The 20,577-nt window shown below is 42.4% G+C and overlaps 1 protein-coding gene across 4 annotated transcripts in view; it reads left to right on the top strand.

Moving 5' to 3' along the window:
- Positions 1–20,577, top strand: part of lrmda (leucine rich melanocyte differentiation associated) — a 270,027-nt gene that overhangs the window by 186,182 nt on the left and 63,268 nt on the right. For all 4 annotated transcript variants that reach the window (XM_089012356.1, XM_089012355.1, XM_089012353.1 and 1 more), the window contains 2 exons: positions 1,001–1,140; positions 5,239–5,365. In XM_089012356.1, coding sequence (XP_088868482.1) covers positions 1,001–1,140; positions 5,239–5,365 — 267 coding nt within the window. The remainder of the gene's footprint in view (positions 1–1,000; positions 1,141–5,238; positions 5,366–20,577) is intronic.

Genomic DNA, 20,577 nt, shown 5'->3' with positions numbered 1-20,577 from the left:
ATAATGGGAGTGAATGAGGTAATAATAGTGATATTTTAGTCTGGATTATTTTAATTGATAAACGTTGTTTTTATTTTTTTTATGTTGACACAGATGACAGCGCTGTAGCATTTACCTTCTTTGCTAGGTGAACCCATCCATCCATTTTATATACTGCTTCCATTAAAAAATAGAAAAGATAATGTTTTCCCATGTTTACAAGGTAGCTGGGTTGTAAATGTACCTTGAGTTTCCATGGTAAAAGAGAAGTCAACCACCCTAAAGCCGAGACGTTGACAAAATACAAGGCCATTAATGATCAAGACATAAACACGCTAACTTCCCTTCTCGGTTTCCGAAGCGGTTCGGCACTATGTCCTCTTTTCACTTGGCTTCCTCAGACCCCAGCGGTGGCTCACCCTTGCACATACATTAACAGTCACACACGCACTTCCAGAGTCAACATTAAAAATTGGGAAGGGTGGGGGGAGGGCGTCTGGGACCGTGTGCCGACTTGAGTTGTGAAGTGGCTGGTGCATGCTAATAGGCCAATTATGTACATCCTGTCGTGGCGCGCTGCCATTTTATAGCTTGAGCGCAGCATTAGCGCCGTTGTATTTTGACACTTTCGGGGCTCCATTTTCCAAGTGAATGTATTAGTGATGAATGTGCCTGCTTTAAGGGCTGTTTGTTTTGTTTTTTTTCCACGATTGGCAAAAAGTTTTCCATGGTTGCAGCTCTGAGAAGCATGGACCGTTTGAACCGCAGGGCATCCATCATCTTGTCAGTATTCTGCAGCCGGCCACCTAGGAAATGAAAGAAATTGTGTCACTGCTATACGCCAAAGCCTGCACTTTTAATTGGCCCTGTGTCGCACAAAGCTGGTGACTAGCTCCTTTGAGCACCTCCGTACGTGTGACAGTGATGTGTTCGTCGATCGACATGGCTGAGAACAGCGCGGTGGGCAGTAAATGCTAATGTAATTAACAGCGCAAGGTCCTTGACATCCGCCCTTTGACACCTGACTGATATTGAGGGCCTGCTGGAGCACTTGGCAGACGTGACCCCCTCACTGGAGTACCTCAGTTTGCTGGGCAATGAGGCCTGCCCCAACCAGCTGGTCAGCCTGGATAAAGATGATGATGACTACCAGAGATACAGGTCAGTTGTGTGAAACTATGCAAGTTATACACAAGCAAAACAGCTTTCTTTTCAAGTAGCAACACTGTATGAGACATAATGACAGTAAATAAGTCATATGGTGACATCGAGTATAATGTATTGGCCTTTAGCATGTACGGTACATTCATTTACTTTGTAGGCTTCTGGTTCTGTTTGTCGTCACTTCAGGGCACATTTACACACAAACGTGGTGGACTTGCCCACTTTTGTAGCTCTTGTTCGTATATGCGTGTGAGCTAACTTTCCCTTTTTCTGCCCTCATTCAGGACTTATGATGACATATGTACTTGAGTGATATCATACATAATTTTTTAGCATGTTTTTTCCCGTCTACATCATTTTTTCCATAGGTCCATTTAAGATGACGCAATTGTGAAATAACAGTTTTTACCGGGTATATCCTGGAAGAATATGTTCGATAGTAATGTATGTAATGGTGATGTTGCTGGTAAACTAGCCCTGACAATAATGTGTAGTAGCATTTATGCAAGCGTGACAGATTCTGATTTGTGTGTGTGGTGCCAGTACAAACTGGCTCCACTTAAATTCATCTACTATAAGTTCTGACATGTACATGTGAAGCATGTATTTAATTAACACTAGCATTGTACATTAACTCACTTCGTTGAAAACACTGACATTTATTACTGGATAGAGATTGAGTAATTGAAATTATAACAAGCATAAGCATTGGCAACTGTGTTTACGTTACATTCAGATTTGTATGCGGTGCTCGTACAATGTTTGTTGCATGTTATTTTATTTCAAAAGCTAGATGGTGACACATCTGTTAGCATACTTGTCAATGTCTGCAGCATCCATTTGAGGTTAGCGCGGCGCTGCAACTTATTTGGAATGAGTACAAGGAGAGTCACTAAATAAAGGACTGCGCTCCCTTTATGGAGCATCTCAGGAATTAAATTGAACTTGTGGATGTGTCACGAATAACTCTAAATAACCCCAAATAACCCCAAATAACCCTAGAAGAACTTGGTCATGAAAGGTTCTTTGAAAAAGCCACAACGCTATTTTTCACCCAAGTCTTATGGCTTTTTGTAAGTCATGTATTTGATGATGTCTTGTTTCCTCCAAACATTTCACAAGCAAACTGCGGATCCGACCACATTGTTCTAAAAGCTTTGTCACGCGGCCCCCTCTCTACACTCGGGTTTGCAAAATGGATTTCATGTGTGACTACTCCCCACCACAAATGAGTGTTTACTAGCTTGCCTTAGCGTGGCAGTCGATGCATTAAACATCAAGCCGGGCCCCGAGCCATGCCATATGACCACCATTTGTCTGGGTCCTTTACGTGAAATGTGATAAAAGGCGAAAAGCATACTCTCTTTTGTCTGTTTTAGCCCTAAGTGCTTGTTTCTGACTCTGTGTTGCCTATTAATCATTTAGCACCCGGGCCTTTCTTGAATAATATTTCACCCCTCTTTTTTTGTCTCCCTTTCACTTTGCTTACCCCGCTCACTTTTTCCACCTCGCATGCTTATCTTACTGGTGTGTAAAGCCGCTCGCGTCAGAGTGACAGTCGTCTACGCTCCTGTAATGTAATATTCATAATGTGTCACATAGTCAAACATCAATTTGAGCGTGATGCAGATTCCATGTCTGACAAGGTTAGGCTGTGTGCAGGTCATGACAGCAATGGGCCTTGTGCAATAAATAGCCAGGCCCGTGCCTTGGGAGCTCGTGGCCTCGAAAGTGGAGGATTCTGGTGTGTTGCCTCCATGTGCCAATTACTGCGATAAAATAGAAAAGTACAATTCATCCCCACTGCAGCTGCAATGGTCAACGGTGTGGTTAAACCTTCCCTTCTCAACTAATCGTAAACATCCCATGTGGCTATTTGCAGTAATGCAGTACCATGCAGTCCCATCTCATTTGCGCGTTGTAGTTGTCACCTGTGGGATTTACCCTGTGCAATGCTTATTTGTATTCAGGAAAAGGTTTCCTAAACATTGTCTCTGCAGCACAAGGCTTCTCTAATTGATGCTGGTCAACCTGTGATTTGGCGTTTCATTTTGTGGTAGCCGATGTCTACCTGGGAGCTGCCTAATGGAGCATTGCCGCCGCTAGTGAAAATCCATCCACCCATTCATCCATCCATTTTCCACAGCGCTTCATCCTCATTAGGGTCGCGGGGGGTGCTGGAGCCTATCCCAGCTGTCAAGGGGCACGAGGCGGGTTGCCAACCAATCGTAGAGCACACAGTGACAAGCAACCATTCGCTCTCACAGCGATTGACAATTTGGAGTGTTCAATCAGCCTGACATGCATCTTTTTGGAATGTGGTATGAAACCGGAGGACCCGGACACAACCCACGCGGGCCTGGGGAGAACATACAAACTCCACACAGGGAGGATGGACTGGGTCTTGAACTCACAACCTCACTCGTGAAAATACAATTGAAAATACAATAATAGTATTAATACATTTTATTTCTACAATATTTCACAATGAAACATTGTCTTTGAAAATTGTTAACCTGTAAACTTGAAAACAAAGCAAAACAAAAACAAATGAAAGAAATTATTAGGACATAGAAACACAACTGCGATAATTCAAGCTTAAGTATCTGATGATATAAGACCCCAGTGGCAATTTTATCATCTAGATTCTAGAATCTAGAATGACTGGGGTTTAACCTTTCTGCCTTTTAAGATCAGCTTTGCGTCAGAAAAGAACTCGACAAGTCCATTACAGTACCGGAAACTCTTGAAATTACCGCGTTGCCTCCTTATGATTGAAACATTGACATGAATTTTGCCATCCCTCCTCTTCCCAATCGCCATCATCTGTATCCATACCCTCTGTCATTCCCCACCTTCCACTTAGTTGTTTGCCCGTGTGTCCTTTTTTGGGCCTGATGGCACTCTCTTGTCTCTCTCTCTCTCTCTCTCTCTCTCTCTCTCTCTCTCTCTCTCTCTCTCTCTCTCTCTCTCTCTCCCTCTCTCTCTTCTCTCTCTCTCTCTCTCTCTTCTCTCTCTCTCTTTCTCTTTCTCTCACTGTCTGTCTGTCTGTCTGTCTGTCTGTCTCTTACTCTCTCTCTCTCTCTCTCTCTCTCTCTCTCTCTCTCTCTCTCTCTCTCTCTCTCTCTCTCTCTCTCTCTCTCACCCCCCAGCCTGTGAAAGGATGTGTTGTCATCTATGTATTCCCACCATTATCTTTTGACAATTCTCCCCCACTCACCTCATCCCTCGCCCCAATGAAAGACGGAGTGTGTCTGAAAGCTGGGAGAGATGCTGTGATGCTACCAGAATGACAGCTCTGGCAGACGGGCAAGCGTCGCCTTTCATGCTATTTATATGTCCAACTTCTTCTCATCACATTTGAAGGTTATTACCTTCAAGGAAACGTTATTAGTGTTAATTTGACGTCGTTGCTGTGTCTGAGTAAACAAGCCCTTTGTGCGTGTTTGCATTGAACAGTTTCCGTTACTCCCGTGTCTATCATCCTCCCCTTTTGTAAAGTAATGCGTTGAAGTTAAATAAAATCTTCTTCTTTTCCTTTTGGCTTTTCCCTTCAAGGGGTCGCCACAGCAAATCAGTACACTTTTTAAAATCATGATTATTTACAATTGTACAATAGTTGTAATAATTTGTGTTTATTTCTGTGCATGTTATTTCTTTATTTATTTATTCATCCATTTGTGTATTTATTTGTTTTTGTTGTGGTAAAATGTAGTTTCATATTTCATCTGTGTAAGCTCTCAGTCGGACAGGAGTGGTCATCGATGAAAAGGTTTCTTCAGCCGTCATCTGTACTTCTTTGAAGGTTTCGCTTCTTATCCAAGATGCTTCTTCAGCGAACGAAAGATGTTTGGTGATAGAAGAGTTACTATATGTTCTACAGCACTGTATAAAGTAACATTTAACTATTATTATAACATACTAAAATTGAAAATGTTTCCATGTTTGCGAAAAATACTATTGAATGCATGCCACACAATAGACCGCGGTATGCATTCATTTATTATTAATATTTTTTTAATTCCTGCTGATTTTTTCTCCTACAATCCTCCCCCTAATGGTTTGTTTTGGATTAATTGGATGACCTCTCGATAGGTATTTTGTGCTGCACAAACTGCCGCAGCTGAAGTTTCTGGACACCAGGAAAGTTACCAGAAAAGAATCCATAGAGGCCCAAGCGAGAGGAGCATTCATGAAGGTGGTCAAGCCTAAATCGGACAGGGTAAGTTTTGATAAATTCCTTTTATCTCTCCTCGACTCCCACCCCTCCATTCTTCGTGACGTTTCTCCTCCTCTCTGTTGTTTTGCAATCTCTCTTCCCCTTCCCGAAACACTTGAGTGTCAGTGTCCGATTAGAGAGGTCCTCTTAGTGTGCCCCAACTTAGAGTGCGTGTATCTGTGTGTGCGAAGTGTGTAACCGAGTGTGATCACAGGCTGACCTGATTCCGTATGCATAAGCCCAGATCAAAGACGACGGGCGGCTGTCCGGTCGTGCTTGTGTCGGGGAGCGTGACATGGCTGGCGATTGGAATGACAGCTCACGTACACGCCGCTCACCATCACTTAATTACACCCCCCCCCACACACACACAAACCTCCTCCAACTGTTTTGGGCCACACAGACTAATTAGAGGCGGGGATAAAACTGACTTCAAACCCCTCCTTCGCTCTTCCTTGCCCCCTTCTGCCTCTTTGATAATACGGTGCGAATGATCATGACTCGCCTTGATTTGATCGCATGTAATTTTGAGGTCATGAAATATTGAGCTACGCTTTGTCATCTTAAGGTCTCAGTGGCTCTGCCGGTGATTTAAAAAGAAAAAAAAATGGATCTGCTGTAGATTTATCAGAAGCGGGGGGGTTTAAACGTGCATCGGTAGAGGGAAAAAAATCTTTAAGGCAGTCAGCGGTGATGGTGTCGTCTTTTGGCAGCACTACACTTTCCTTTCGAGATCTCATGAAACACAGAAATAATTTAACCTCCGTGTGGCGTGTTTGCTAGATGGAAGAAAGTGGAATGAAAACAGTGTTCAACCACTTGATATAGAGAGAAACCAGGGACCTCTACAGTGATTTTGGCAGGCTAGAGTCACTTTATGACATTTCATTTGCATGGCTTGTCAGTGCGGGAGAAATGTTTGACTGGGAGACGAAAGCCGAGATAATTACTGATTCTGGCTGATATGACGTGCGCGTCTTTGTGTCTTGGCGTCTTTGAACAAGCTGTATATGATTATTTATTCTTTATGCAAAGTAAAAGGTTACGGCTTTGATGAAGACACATCGACATCCCAATGCACTCCCACTTTTTCCTTCCCGCGCCAGAATATATTTATGCATCTTTTAAATCATGTTCTCGCTCTTCCTCATTAGTCGAGTCTTCACCGAGTGTGCGGACACGCTCCCCATCTGGGCCGAGGGACGTGGGCCCAGACTCTCCGTACCATTTGTCTTGAGCTGGATGAGATTTGATGTGTCAACGTTCTCGCGGACTCGACGAGCCATGAGTACCTCTCAGCTCTCATTGTCCACATCATCGGCGTGATTTGTGAGCTCGCCAATGATGCTAGCAACCAATTAACAAGCAGCGAGCAGGAGAGCGGCCTCCGACGAGGGCATAATTAGATATGTGTTTGCTTTGCGCCTCTTGACACAGGATGCCGTACACCGTGTGTGCAATTTGCCTCGTTACAGAGGATCATAATTAGCTGTCTGGATTGCGTTAAGCGGTGCGAGTGTTTTGAGAGAAGGAGGTAGGGAGGGAGAGAGTGGGAGAAAGGGAGAGAGGGCGAGAGAGAGACAGAGATGGAGACGGGGAGAGAGAGGGAGAAAGGGGTGGGAGACGGGGGGGAGACTATGTATTTGCCACTGAACTCTGCAATCGCAATTTTTGTTTTATTCAATATTTACAGGTGTGCACTTTATAAACTCAAACCATTGCATCACATGCAATGCATATTGCCCAGGACTTAGTGAAGGAATCCCCTTTTTTTCTTTTTTTTCCTTTTCTTTTTAAGTGATTTACAATCAGAGTCACCCCAGAACTCTTGAGAGAGCATATGAATCATACCATGGTGGATTGTGGCCAGAGTTTGAACTCCTCTTCCTTTTCCGTGTAACACGATGGCATGTGTTATTGAGCGGTACCACATGCTACCTACCGAAAGAGTCATGGTTGTCAAACCATTATTTTTCCATATACTCTCCTAGCAATGGAACTGATATACAGTATAAAGCAAACAACCATCTATCAAACCCTCCATTTTCTAATCCACCTCTCTTCATGAGGGTCGCGTGTGTGCTGACGCCTATCCCAGCTGTTTTTGGGCATTAGGGTAGGTATCCCCTGAACATTTGCCAGCCAAGATGACATTGTTTTGTAATTCATGTCTTTTTTATTGTTTTTACTTCATGAACTAATGGGGGGAGCCTGGTAGTGATTAAGGGTGTTTTTTGTGCATTTTCTCAAAGGATTGGATTTTTCTAATATACATGTTGAGGGTATATCCCAATCTTTTTTTAGGGATAACATTTTATCTATTTCTCAAATTAGCTTTAAACCAATGAGCAAGACCTTTGATAAGAAAATGTCCATTAAGTTTGTGGCATATAATTCATTTAAACATCTTTTAAATCATGTCGAAAATGTCAAATTGTGCTTCTATGTCAAAATTACAGAGAAGTAATGAACAAACAATAAAGTAAAAAACTAAGAAAATAACATGTAAAAGAAAAAAAACACAACATGAGGTCAATTGAAATGTTCTCCAAAAATCACAAGGTGAAGCTGACTCGGGCTGGAAAAGCTTTCAGCTATATTTTGGGAAATTGGGCGTGTTGGAATGCCATAATGTGATAATTCACTAGGAGGGCTGAGAGGTCATGGTGATAAACCACATCGAGCCCTTTGGACTTTTGGAAAATACGTGTGGTTGGCTCAGTTCCCTCAACCTCACTTCGCCTGGGGCATGCTCTCTTGCGACCAGTCATGTCTGTTCATGAACTGCACATTCTGCTTTCTCAACCCCAAAAAAAAAAAAAACAATTAAAAAAAAAATTCACACGGCAAATTAATGTAAAAAACTTTGACTCCTGGCCTAATGTTTTACTGTGACAATAACAAGGTCATAGACAACTTGGGGACGCTGTCAGCCCGTTTAAAACTCTCCTCAGATGTTACTAAAATTTTCCTTGACTTGATTTCCTAACATGAACACACATTTTTCCTCCTGACAACCTTCTTCTGCGTATAATTTAAAACAGACTTTGCGGATGGTTTGAGGGTCCCACAAGGCATGGAGCGCGTAGGGGAGCGCTTCTTCACGGGAATCGACATTGACGGAGCCAGGAAAGTACTCAAAGTAGATCTTTTCACCCCCCAACCTCACGCCTCCCCACTCCTCCACCACTGTAAACGCAAACTTGTTTTACAGCAGACAGCAGCTCATATTAAGTTTGAACGAAAGGAAATTTTTCCAAATTTACAACTGACTGCTCGGTTGTAGACTCATAATTGTGCATTATGGGATACATCATTGCCAGTTATGTGGCAATGCAGTGTGTGTGTGTGTGTGTGTGTGTGTGTGTGTGTGTGTGTGTGTGTGTGTGTGTGTGTGTGTGTGTGTGTGTGTGTGCGTGTGTGCGTGTGTGTGTGTGTGTGTGTGTGTGTGTGTGTGTGCGTGTGTGCGCGCGTGTGCGTGTGTGTGTGTGTGTGTGCGTGTGCGTGTGTGTGTGTGTGTGCGCGCGCGTGTGTGCGCGTGTGTGTGTGTGTGTGTGTGTGTGTGCGTGCGTGTGTGTGTGTGTGTGTGTGTGTGTGTGTGTGTGTGTGTGTGTGTGTGTGTGTGTGTGTGTGTGTGTGTGTGTGGACACGCAAGCATTTTGCTACGGCTTGGCTGTTGGCCTTCCTTTTTCAAAAATGGCTGTAAATCGTGCAGTTGCCACGTCCAGCTCTGCTACTCGAGAGTTTTTCCTTCGCCAAAGTTCTCAAGGATAATAAATGGATTGTCATATAGCGCTTTTGTGAATGTGCCTTTGGTGCCTTTACTAAATTATTGCACTGAACAAATACGTCAAATACAAATAGGGAGAGAATGTGCTTCTCTGGAATTACAGTGTAACCCAACGGAAATCAGAATCAGAATCATAATCAGAATACCTTTATTCGTCCCACAATGGGGAAAGCCTAGTTTATTCGCTTTCTGGCTTTCGGTGTGCACCACGGCGAGTCTTTCAAGACGCCTGATTTGTTGCCACCCTCATTCGATGATGTTCTCAAGTAGAATATGCACAGTAGATTGAGAAGGTACAGAGCTGTAGTTTCAGCTGTATTCATAATATTTATATCAAAAATGTTGAATTAGGTTATGTCTCTTCAGGAACCGAAGCCAAAATTAATTTATTTCTTGGAAAGTGGAATCAACCATATTTATGTGCCCAGGATTTGCTGTTTAAAACAAGCATCAGTGGAAATAAAAATGTGAAGCTAAAAGTAAGACAAAAAATAAAGGATAAATTCAAAGTAATATAAATACATAATGCATACATTAATAATGAAATAAAATGTAAATGTGTAAATATTTTACCTGCCTCAACAGGCTAAAATTAATGAAAATTATAACCCTTGAATTTTTGGTTTAAAAAAGTGTTGCTGTCTAAATAGATGTGTAAACAAAATCATTACACGTTATTTTTGCCCCCAGAAATGTTTGGAAATATAATTTGTTTGTGTACATCAATGGTAGGGATTGAATGTGTTTAGCTTGTCATGCATTTTCTTCCCAATTTTTTTTTTTTGTTGTTAACAACTTTTATCTTGCTTTTTCCCTGCCAAAGCTGATCAAATAATCACTACTGTCAAATGCAAAGGGTGAAGTTTAAACGGTTGGTAAGGCCAGTATGTTTTTATTATATTATGGGGAAACTAATTTGACATATTCAATATTCGCTACACTAAAAATACACATGCAATGCTTAAGTAAGTTTCCCCAGACAACATGTCAATATTGATTTTTTTATTACATAACATTCTATTTCATGAAATGCCAAGTCTGTGTATAATTGCTTAGACTCACTTCTTGCATGGACCTCCGCTGTCCAAGTGTGTCTTTCGCCATCAACTGATAAAGTTTGCTCGGCTGAGAGGCAAAACGTCTTTCAAGACTACCAAAACAGTTCAGGTGTGATTGATTCAATGCCCCTGGGAATACAATGATTTTGATTTAAAGATATGTTCACAAACAATCGCGTGTGCATATTTTGTTTGTAGGATAGTTGAACTTCAATCTTAGTAGTTGTTGGAGGATGCACTCTCTCAGGTTATTTTCGGACGGCATGCGCAAGGGCGTGTGTTAGAATGTTGCAATTATTTCATAACTTCTTCCATAAAGCCAGTGTTTTGACCATCATGTCAGAAGGTTCACGGAGGGGTCACAAGTATGGAAAACAACAGCAATTATAGGGAAGTGACTCACACCGTTCACATAAATCATCCACGCGCAAGTATAATAAACACCCAGGAAAAACTTTTTAAACAATTACTTTTAAGTAATAGCACTGGGATTGATTTATGGCTCCTCTTCAAAGGCTGCAGACGAAAGGGTGTGCGACCCCGCATGTCACCAGCAACTCCTGGCAGCAAAAATGATAGATGAACTATTTCTTTTTGGCTCAGCTCGGAGCGGGAAAACAAACAAGCCTTCCGAAGGACTTTGAGGAGACGTTGAAGTGGCCGCGTCGCATTAAGTCATTTTCCTCCCGTTTTGCTGACATCCACTTTCGAAAGGAACTGCCTCTGTGGTGAAGTGTCTACTGTTGTGATGTCTCTTGTGTGTTGTGGTCCACTCCAAAGCTTGTCTGAAAACAGGCCACAGGTTGTCCAGTAATTATGAAACATACCCCCCCATTTTTACATTTTTACCCAGCCATCCCAAACTGTTCTAATGACGTGATTTTTTTCTAATTCGGACAAAAAAAGAAAAGCAAGGTTAGATAAGTGTGTGATCTGTTTAAAGTTGCCAAAGCCTTCGCTTCATTTTCTCTCTCCAGAGGAAGAATTACTGCGTTAAAGGAAAAATGCAAGAAAACATTTGAGTAGAAATGAAGAGAGAAGTTAAACCAACAATATTTGCTCAGGGACCATTGCAGTTAAAAAAAATAACATATTGATTAGGTGTAAGTATAGTATTGAAGCAACGGATATTTTGAAAGTGTTGTGCTGCATCCTTCAAAAGAAAAGTTGATGCATGGGTTACAATATGTGGATGTCTTATCAGTTTATCAGTTAATAGATTATCATTAGTAGTGTATGAAACGGTTTCATGTGGTGAAGTTTCCCCCAAGTCCAAAACTTTACTTTCCAGTGTTCCTGTTAAATCCCGAATGGTTCTGATCTGCTTTTGGATAACACCATATTTGGGCTGTGCATGAATTTCTCTTCAATTACGCCCTCAATCCAACTGCTGCTTTTAGCTATTAAATCCCAGGGCGTATCAACGTGTTAGCCTATCAGTCCGATCGGAGCTAATACGCCCCGACGGTCTCCCTGGTGACAGGAAGATGCTATTCATGTAATGAGAGACAGCTGGCTTTGTTTGCAACTCTCCTTCGCCACTTTCCAAAGCATTAAACCAAACTTTCCATCAGTTGCCATCTTCTCAGATGATACTGACGTTAATCAGCTCTGCGCTCGCTCTACTTTGAACTTGACTGTCATAAACATCCTCCCTCAGCAGCTTTGCTTTAGATTCTTATCTGATAAGTCAAGTAAAGCTCTCGTTTATAGAATGCATATTCTGCTGTAGCATTTAGTAGTTAATAAACTTTGATCAAGCACAATCAGTGAAAGTGTTTGTTAAAAGTTTTTGTTTTGTTGGGTGAAACCGGAGGACCCAAAGAAATCCCGAGCAGGCCTAGGGAGAACATGCACACCCTACATCGGAAGGCCATAGCTGGAATTGAACGCGGTAACTCTGAAATCTGAATTCGATGTGATAAACATTTGACTTCTGGGCTGTCCTGTGTGTAATATTTTCGACTCGATTCACACAGGAAAACAGTCCTGATGAAAATATATCATTTATTGATTATGCCATGAACCATAACCAACATTGCTAAGAAGAAAAAAACAAAACAAAAAACAAGTTTGTCACGTTCCGAACGAGGCACAGGGAGTATTGCCTCGTTAGGAACAAAATAATTAGCTGGACCCCCAAAGTAGCAGACAGAGACCGGAATTCCGTATGATAATGAGGTAATGCAAACACCCTACTGAATGAAAAAATGCAAACTAAAGGCGCTGGTCCAAAATACTGACCAGGAAAAATATGAATAAGTAATAACCGAAATGAGCGTAGGAGGGCAAGGGGAGAACCAACCTTCATACTCAACGAACAAAAGTATAGTAAACAAGAAAGTGCACCGAGTAATACTGTAACTAGGGAAAAACAACTAGCACAGGGGCCTCGGACTGGAACACACAAATACATGCGCAGGAGAAAACATCAAACCTTGGCAATGGCTGTGGCGAGGCAACGTTAATTCACTGGCGATCCTATGACCGAATGACACCCCTAATATACCTGGTGACATGATGAGGTGATTGGCGCAAACCCGCCACCTGCTGCCGAATCCGAATGTGACAGCGTTATGTCCCCATAACAATGCCTTTGAGATCCCATTGCCGTTAACTTGTTTGTGTTATACCCATTCCTGAAATACTTAATTGCAAATGTTTCCCTTGCACTGTTTACCCCAGAGCCGTTTCAATAGAATCTTTTTCGCCAGTTTTTGTCTACTGGTCATTAATGATGTCGGAGTCTTCTTTCAGCAACTTTTACCAGCGTCCATCACAAAGTCTTGCTTCCACAGGAAGTCTTTGTGGGGGGTTGGGAGCTTGTCACACATGTCAAACACTGGCTAGAATGTGAGAAAAGGGGATATAGTTTTCAACCACTTGGATTCTTTTCCCCAGACATCTGCCACTCTGCTGAAATGATAAATTCTTGCCTCATTAGGCGTGGGTGTGGGATTACAGACTGACAACACATTAATCACTGGACAGGGTGGCAGCCGCCCCGCTCCGGCTACAGTCATTGTTAACCAAACTTTTCTAATGTGTCACTCTCCTCCTTGACACACCATCATCAATCATCCTGATTGACAGGGCTGAAAGATTACACTATTTATACTTTGTGTAATGAAAGCTAGCGTTTCCACCTACTGTTATTTTCCAGTCAATGATAGGCCGTGGTGTCCGGCTGAATTGGAGTAAGTCCAAAAAGAGAAAGAATAGCTTCACGGACTTTCAAAAAGACAAGAGTGGCAAAAGCAGGGAGGGCGGTGTTAGAACACCACTGGTCATCTTTCTCAGTGATCGCCGTCAGGTAAAACTTGGCTTTGTGTGTCATGGGATCACGTTTCCCCTCGTGACCTTGTTGCCGAGGTAAGGTTTTTTTTTTGTTTCGCGAACCACTTTTGTGTGGGAGTGTTTAAGATTTACACATGTAAAACAAGTAAATGACAGGACAATACCGTATGTGTGGCATGTCAATGTACATTGGCAGGCCACAGAATGAGAGTTTATGCCAGCTTTAAAACTGCGTCACGTCACTCAAAAAAACAACCCCCCTGCCCCACCGTCCGCCCCCCTCTGGCTGTATGTACCTTTGCATGGCAACTTGTGGATGAAATGTCACACTGATAAGGTTGTATTTCTCCTTTGTTGGTTTTTAGCTGGATGTATGTCTTCGTGTGGAATTAGAGATCATCTAGCTACGCGAGGGGTTTAAGGGTGGGGGCGGACATATTGGATGGGTGCGCTTGAATAAAGACGCTGACAAGGGTGAGGACACAGAGCGAAACAACAATTGATTCCTTTTTTTGGCATCAACTCTGTCTGAGACTTCCCTTCTGAGGCTGCGCTGTCACGAAATTAGTTAACTCGATCATATTATGGGGAGTCGGGTAATTTAGCCCGTCTCCACGCTGCAGCCCCAGATACCTCGCAGGAGGCCGCATCCCCGACCTGACATTGGCGCGTGTATAATGCAAAATGTGGTGACATGCTCAATAGGCTTTGTCAGGTGTGGGATTGAATTCTCTGCCTATTGCATCTCGGTTTCGAGCACGCTGGTCAATTATTTCTGAAGCTGTCAGCACGTGGGAAGACACTTTTATTTAGTATGTGTTAACTTGGCATCATTAAGACGCTCGGCTGACAGAGAATAGCACACCTGAATGTTATTTATTTAGATTCGCCGACAGGGGTAACCTTCAGATGCATTGACCTCTCCCTCTTTTGCCTTTTGTGAAACCCCCCTTCCCCGCACAGCGTCCATTAGGAAGAGGAGCTGTCGAGACAGTGGGGAATAAAATGGCCAAGAGTCGTCTGATCTCGTTCGGTAATGTGCAAGAGGAACCATTTGTTTGGACAGATTGCTTTGATCGCTTGGCTGTGGTTCATCTGTACAAGAGAAATGTCAAATTATCATAGATCTATGCTTTTTTTCCTTAGACTTTTTTTTCCATTCTGCCTTGTGCTATAATAATGTGTAAGGTTTGCGATTTTTGAACACTGTTAGAATCTTGTTCCATCTGGCTTTCCAAAGCATTCAGCAACTGTAGTAGAGAGACAGACGAGCACTGGTGATTTAGTAGCTTGGTCGATTGACTGCTGGCCAGTCCAGGGTGGTGTCATCTGCGTTATTGCCCCTGTGACGACCCTGACAGGATATGCAGTAATGCATATGTTGGTGGATGGATGAACAGATGAATTGGAAGACATGTGGCAGGTGAAGTGGGCTAGACACCTCTGTTACGCTGCAATTTTATGGGGTGATTCATGTTATAATCTTATTTGAAACCGGTTTGGCCTCACAGTGCAGAGGTGTCGTGTTCGATTCCAGCTCCGGCCTCCCTGTGTGGATTTTCCATGTTCTCCCCGTGCCTATGTGGGTTTTCTCCAGGTACTCTGTTTTTTATCCTACACTCAAAAAATTATGCGTGGAAGGTTAATGGAAAACCCTAAATTATCCCTGAGTGGGAGCGCGGTGGTTTTTTGCCTGTGTGTACCCCGGAATCGAAAATGTATGGAAAGATGGATGAGAGAGGCTGAGTCTGATCTGAGAATAACATTGCTGACAACGACCCATCTACTTCAAAGTTCTGACAGTCCTGTTTAGATCTCTCCATTGACCTGCTTGTGTAATGCACGCCAGGTTAATTGAAGAGCATTTTGAAGGTTGTAAGTGTAAATTATTGCTTGTATACATGCACTCTTTATCTGAGAGCACCCTGCCTCAGCTCACCTCTCTAGCCCAACAATTGGAATATACAGTAAAGTCTCGTTATATCGATATCGGATATATCGATAGTCCCGGTTATATCGATATTATTTCTATGCACGCATGGAGAAAATTACATGCAAACAGGGTCGGATATATCGATAGTCCCGGTTATATCGATATTTTTTCGGACTCCCTTGAATATCGATATAACGAGACTTTACTGTATAAGTTTTGATCTATTGTGGAAAAACATCAACCACACATACTTTAGGACACAGAGTAAGATGATGTTGTTTATGATGACAAGGAGCAGCATCTGCAAAAAAACGCAAATATGATGACCGCGACATCTGATCACGTGAAGCCACAGCGTGACCTCAGGTGCAGCAGGATTGGGTGATTGGGATGTGACAGCTGCTGTAACAACATCCCCGCATTTATCTCTCGCTGTTCCCCTATGTGTCATTCGCTCTCCTTCCTTCTGTCTGACTGTCTCTCTCCTCTCAACAAGTCCGACTTGTCTATAATTAATGTCCCCGAAGGCTATCTGTGGGTCATGCGGAGGGTGTATGTGCTGTTGAGACAGGTAGACTTGACACCTCTTCATGCGGATGATGGTTGAAGAGAAGCCGGTGATGAGCACACAGAGGTTGGAGGCAAAGATGAGAAGAATACTTAAGAGTTGAAGGAACTGTGTGCCCTTTCCCACACTGAGACGAGAAGGATGTTACCGTGCTGGATTAACCAGTCAAATTGACTCCATTAAGGGTTTAACCTGTCAGAAATGTCATGTGAGTGACGAAGGGATAACATTTCAATGATGGCCACGTGACGCGCTGTGGAAATTGACTTTGTGGTACAAGTTGAACCTTTACCTTGCAAGAATGCAAAACATGTGAATCCACTGAGTTAAAGTCAGTTTAGCCTCCGACAAATAAACAGTGCCAATGTTATTGGCAAGCTCTTCAGAAGCATTGTAACAATCCTCATCATGTAAGGACGGAGGTATCCCAAAACTTACTTCCGTCAAAATCAATGAAACTCGTATCGATATAGTGCATACCGCATTTAATATATGCTTACTTGCAGTTGCACTGTTCTTCACTATTCATATCTTTGGTCTGAAGTGCCCCTCTGTAGTCAGCACTTGTGTATCTTCCCATACGACGTCGACTATCTCCTCATTGGCGTTTTACAAACAATTTGAGGCCCTTTTCCAAAGCTGCCCCTCGCTGAATAGCCACTCATCCTTGTTTTCTGTGAGTAAAGAGGCATTTTTCTTTCCCTCTCCACATCTGAATAGAGACAGCTGAGAATGAGGGAAGCCGTGTGATGAGCGGGGGTCGGCGGGAGAATGGCGTTCGCGCTAAAGAGGAAATTAAGCTGAAACAGAAGAGAACAGAGGGACATTCTTGTTGAGCCGTGGATGCGTTCAGAAGACCGAGGGCTGCCAATGGTATAGTCGAGGTCATTGGCGGGGCAGAAGGTTCAAGTTCCACTCAAACACCATTCTTCTTTCATTCACTGGGGCGTTGGAAAGAGCCGTGAAATGTTGGCGTAGGCCTGCGGGGCACAGGCGGACAATTAAGTGGGCGAAGATGTTCCCTTCGGTTTGCTGTTTCATGGACATCCAACTAAATTCCCTCATGGATGATGACAAAATCATTTGAATATAATCCTTAAATTAAAATCAATCAATTATTTGAAAATGCAATGCATACCTGTCAACATCCACAGCTCCATGCCCTTATAAACTGTCGTCTTTTCTCTTACAAAATACAAAATAATCGTACACCATATTTTTTTTCAAACTTGTTTATTTATGTAGTTTAACATGTTATACTGTACATGTGCTTCGTTATATCATTCTGTACATATTCTTAATAAATGATGAAATTACATGATGAATGATGCAATGGGGAATCCCCAGGCGGCAGACGCACAGTAGCATGAAACCGCTCGCTTCGTTTGCAATGAAATAAACGATATCGAGGTAGAGGCTACCGCGGCGAACTCGTTTGACTTGATTGAGTTGCCGTTTCGTGATAGTCGGTGTATACCGGATGATACCCATAATTGTGTTTTTTTGTGAAATGTGCGTTTTTCCGTACAGATTTTCTTGTTTCACGTGTTAAAATGCATAATAAACATACTTTGTATGGCAAAAACGTACAGGTTGACAGATATGGATATGCAAAATGTGTTTGACTGCTGTGAAAGGCCAGCCTAAAACTGAACTTTTGCAATAACAAATGATTTATGCTCTAAATCAAGATTTCCTAAATAAATGTTTGCAGACATTTGTTTAATGTTATGGTCTACTCCAGTGATTCGATCGAACCCAATTGATTCGTCAATCAGTCTCAGAGGTTCAACAGAGCCATGGAGGGGAAGACACGTTACTGACATGCCCGCTTGACCATCACTGGCTGCAGATGATCACGTGACATTGCTTGTCCAATCAGTGCTGTGGCAAATGTAGTTGGCTTAGTAGTCAATGGGTGACTGTCGTGATAATACTTTGTTTCAATTTCCCCAATAAAACCAGTACAGTTATCACTTGTCACTTTTTTTGTTTACTTTTGTCTGCTTTAAATAAATGCATCATTTTTTCATATCTTGAATTTGTAAAAAAATTATATATTATATAGATTTTTCACTCATGAGAGGTTTAGAGAATGTGCGAAGAACGTAAAGAAGAACCACTGGTCTAATATTTTTTCCATACATCATTGAAAAAACAAAAGGTGTTCAATCATGAGACACCGATCTGGGTTGACTCTATTGCCATTTTCTTGAACTCCAGTTTCTGATAATTTGTGGAAGTGTAAAATGACCAGCTGCAGTGATATTCATGTTTGACAAAAACGAATCATGTCAAGATGCTCACAACTTAAAGTGGTTATCAAAGTATTTCTAACCCCCAACAATTTCATTTTGATGCTATTTGCAGTTAGCTTTAAGTTAGATGCTGACAGATTTGTCTTCCCAGAATAGGTCTGACTTATTTGCACTGTTACATGCTTGAAAAAATGATGAAGAGTCAAGGAGGTGTACAGGTCTGTAATAAGACATCTTGTGAGATGCAATGTGAGTCACGATTAGCAAGACATAAACCACTTCAAGGAAAACTTCTCCGGGCCACGCTGGAACAAAGGTTTGTCATTTCATTGGAAACTGATGACAACAAACTATTCTTCTATGGTGGTGGGTGGCACAGCAGAGGCGTTTTGACAGACAATTGATCTCGTATTTTCTTTAATACTGCATTTCCTCTTCCCACTTCTCCTACTTTAATAAACAATTCCCAAGGGTAGCAAAAATGTCTGACCTTGCAACACCAACTCGTTGTTTCATTCTGGAAAAAACATTTATCTTGGTTGAACCTATCACCTGTGACCTAGACATTTAATATGTGATAATAATAAGCATCCCGAGGGATCACCTGATGTGTAAGGTAGATAGTTGATGGCCCATTGGGGCACCATTGGCAGAGTCCCCGACTCATTGTTTTGGGAGGTAATCTGAGTGGCTGAGTGGATTTCATTACACCTGTACAGAACTCCTTCCCAGGTGAGGGGGCCGTTGCATCAGAAGTGAGTGCATCCTGTCAGACTTTGCTATGTATGATGGCAACCTGCTTTTGTCAAATTTCTCTTCAGGGGATTTCAAAGGTCATGTGTGGGTAGACTTGGCGTTTTCTGATCTATGTATCCTCACAAGGGTTGCAAGATGTGCTGGAGCCTATCCCAACTGTTATTGGGCAGTTGGCAGGGGACACCCTGAACCGTTTGCCGGCCCATAGCAGTGCACACAGAGATAAACAACCACTCGCGCTCACACTTACAACGAGGGACAACTGTGTTCCATTTATCTGCCACGCAGGTAAGATGTGAAAGGCAACCGCTGTACCCAGAGAAAACCCATGCAGGCAAGGGGAGACCATGCAAACTGCACACAGAAAGGCCCGAGCTGGAATTAAACCCTGTGCACTGTGGGGCCAATGTGCTCACCAGTCAATCACCAGGCCACCTGTTTCTTTGTAAATGATCCCAAAATGTTAAATTTATAGTGTACTGGTTTTCAAGATCCTTTTATTGGGACGCCTGACTTAGTAGTTCAGGAGGAGCTCACCGAGTTGCTTCTCCTTTGATTGGTCAGTCGATAACCACTTCTAAGATTTAAGTGAATGGCCTATGTCAGCTCGGCAAGGTAAAAAAGTTGATAAATATGTATTTTGCTTACCTTGATTGTGCTTACCTGAAAAAAAAGTGTTGTGTTAAAATTATTCTAATTTTTTTTGGCAACCAATTGCATTAAAATTGTAAAAATTCAGATTTTCTTTTCAGTAGACCACATATGTAGTATCCAGATGATATCCAGATTTCATTTTTTTGCAACAACTTGAAAAACTAAAATGGGATGAATTCAATGTAGTCATTTTTTTCGATATATTTAGAGTGAAAATTCCAATGTGTGGGCTTTGAGCTGAGTGAATAATATGGAAGCATATCCCCTCAAAAAAAATCTTCAAATCTACTTCTTGAATGTTTTCTTGTTAGCTAATATTCATTTCACAATTATATCCAATGATGTCTAAAGGGTAGCTGAATCGAAGTCAAGTGAATGTATCACAACACCATCACTGACTGGTAAACAAATTCAGAAGCATTTCTTTGCCAAGTTTGCAAACAAGTCCAGCAGCCTAGAAGGAAGGAGACAACCAGAGTGATGATCGTTACATGAGCTCTCCCCTTGTCATAATTTTCCTTTTAAGCATCTTCTCTCCGAGTGTCCTCTGTGACACAGGTTTTCCTCTACTGACACCTGTTTGCCTTTTTCTCATGACCGCCCCATCTTCTCCGTGGGGTGGAACTGTTTGTTTGCGGACATTTGCTTTAGCGAGGGACTTGTGGAAGGAGGTAGGAATGGCCACCTCTCGTCTTTCAACTCGTCACACATAACATGACAGGCTTCGTTCTCTTTGTGCAAGAGATCTTTCTGTCATCCCCACGGGGGGAGTCAGTCTTTTCGTCTTCCATCTCATCTTCTTGAACTTCATTTGGAGACAGAAGAATGATATTTTGTTGGCGAGCTTACATGATCTTGGTCTTCAGCGATGCTGTTTGAAGTCATTTTATTTGGGTTAGTC

Source organism: Hippocampus bargibanti, linkage group LG13, assembly GCF_051943395.1.
Source record: "Hippocampus bargibanti isolate YZ-2025 linkage group LG13, ASM5194339v1, whole genome shotgun sequence".
Classification (NCBI taxonomy): Eukaryota; Metazoa; Chordata; class Actinopteri; order Syngnathiformes; family Syngnathidae; genus Hippocampus; species Hippocampus bargibanti.
This window is presented reverse-complemented; position numbering and strand designations above follow the sequence as displayed.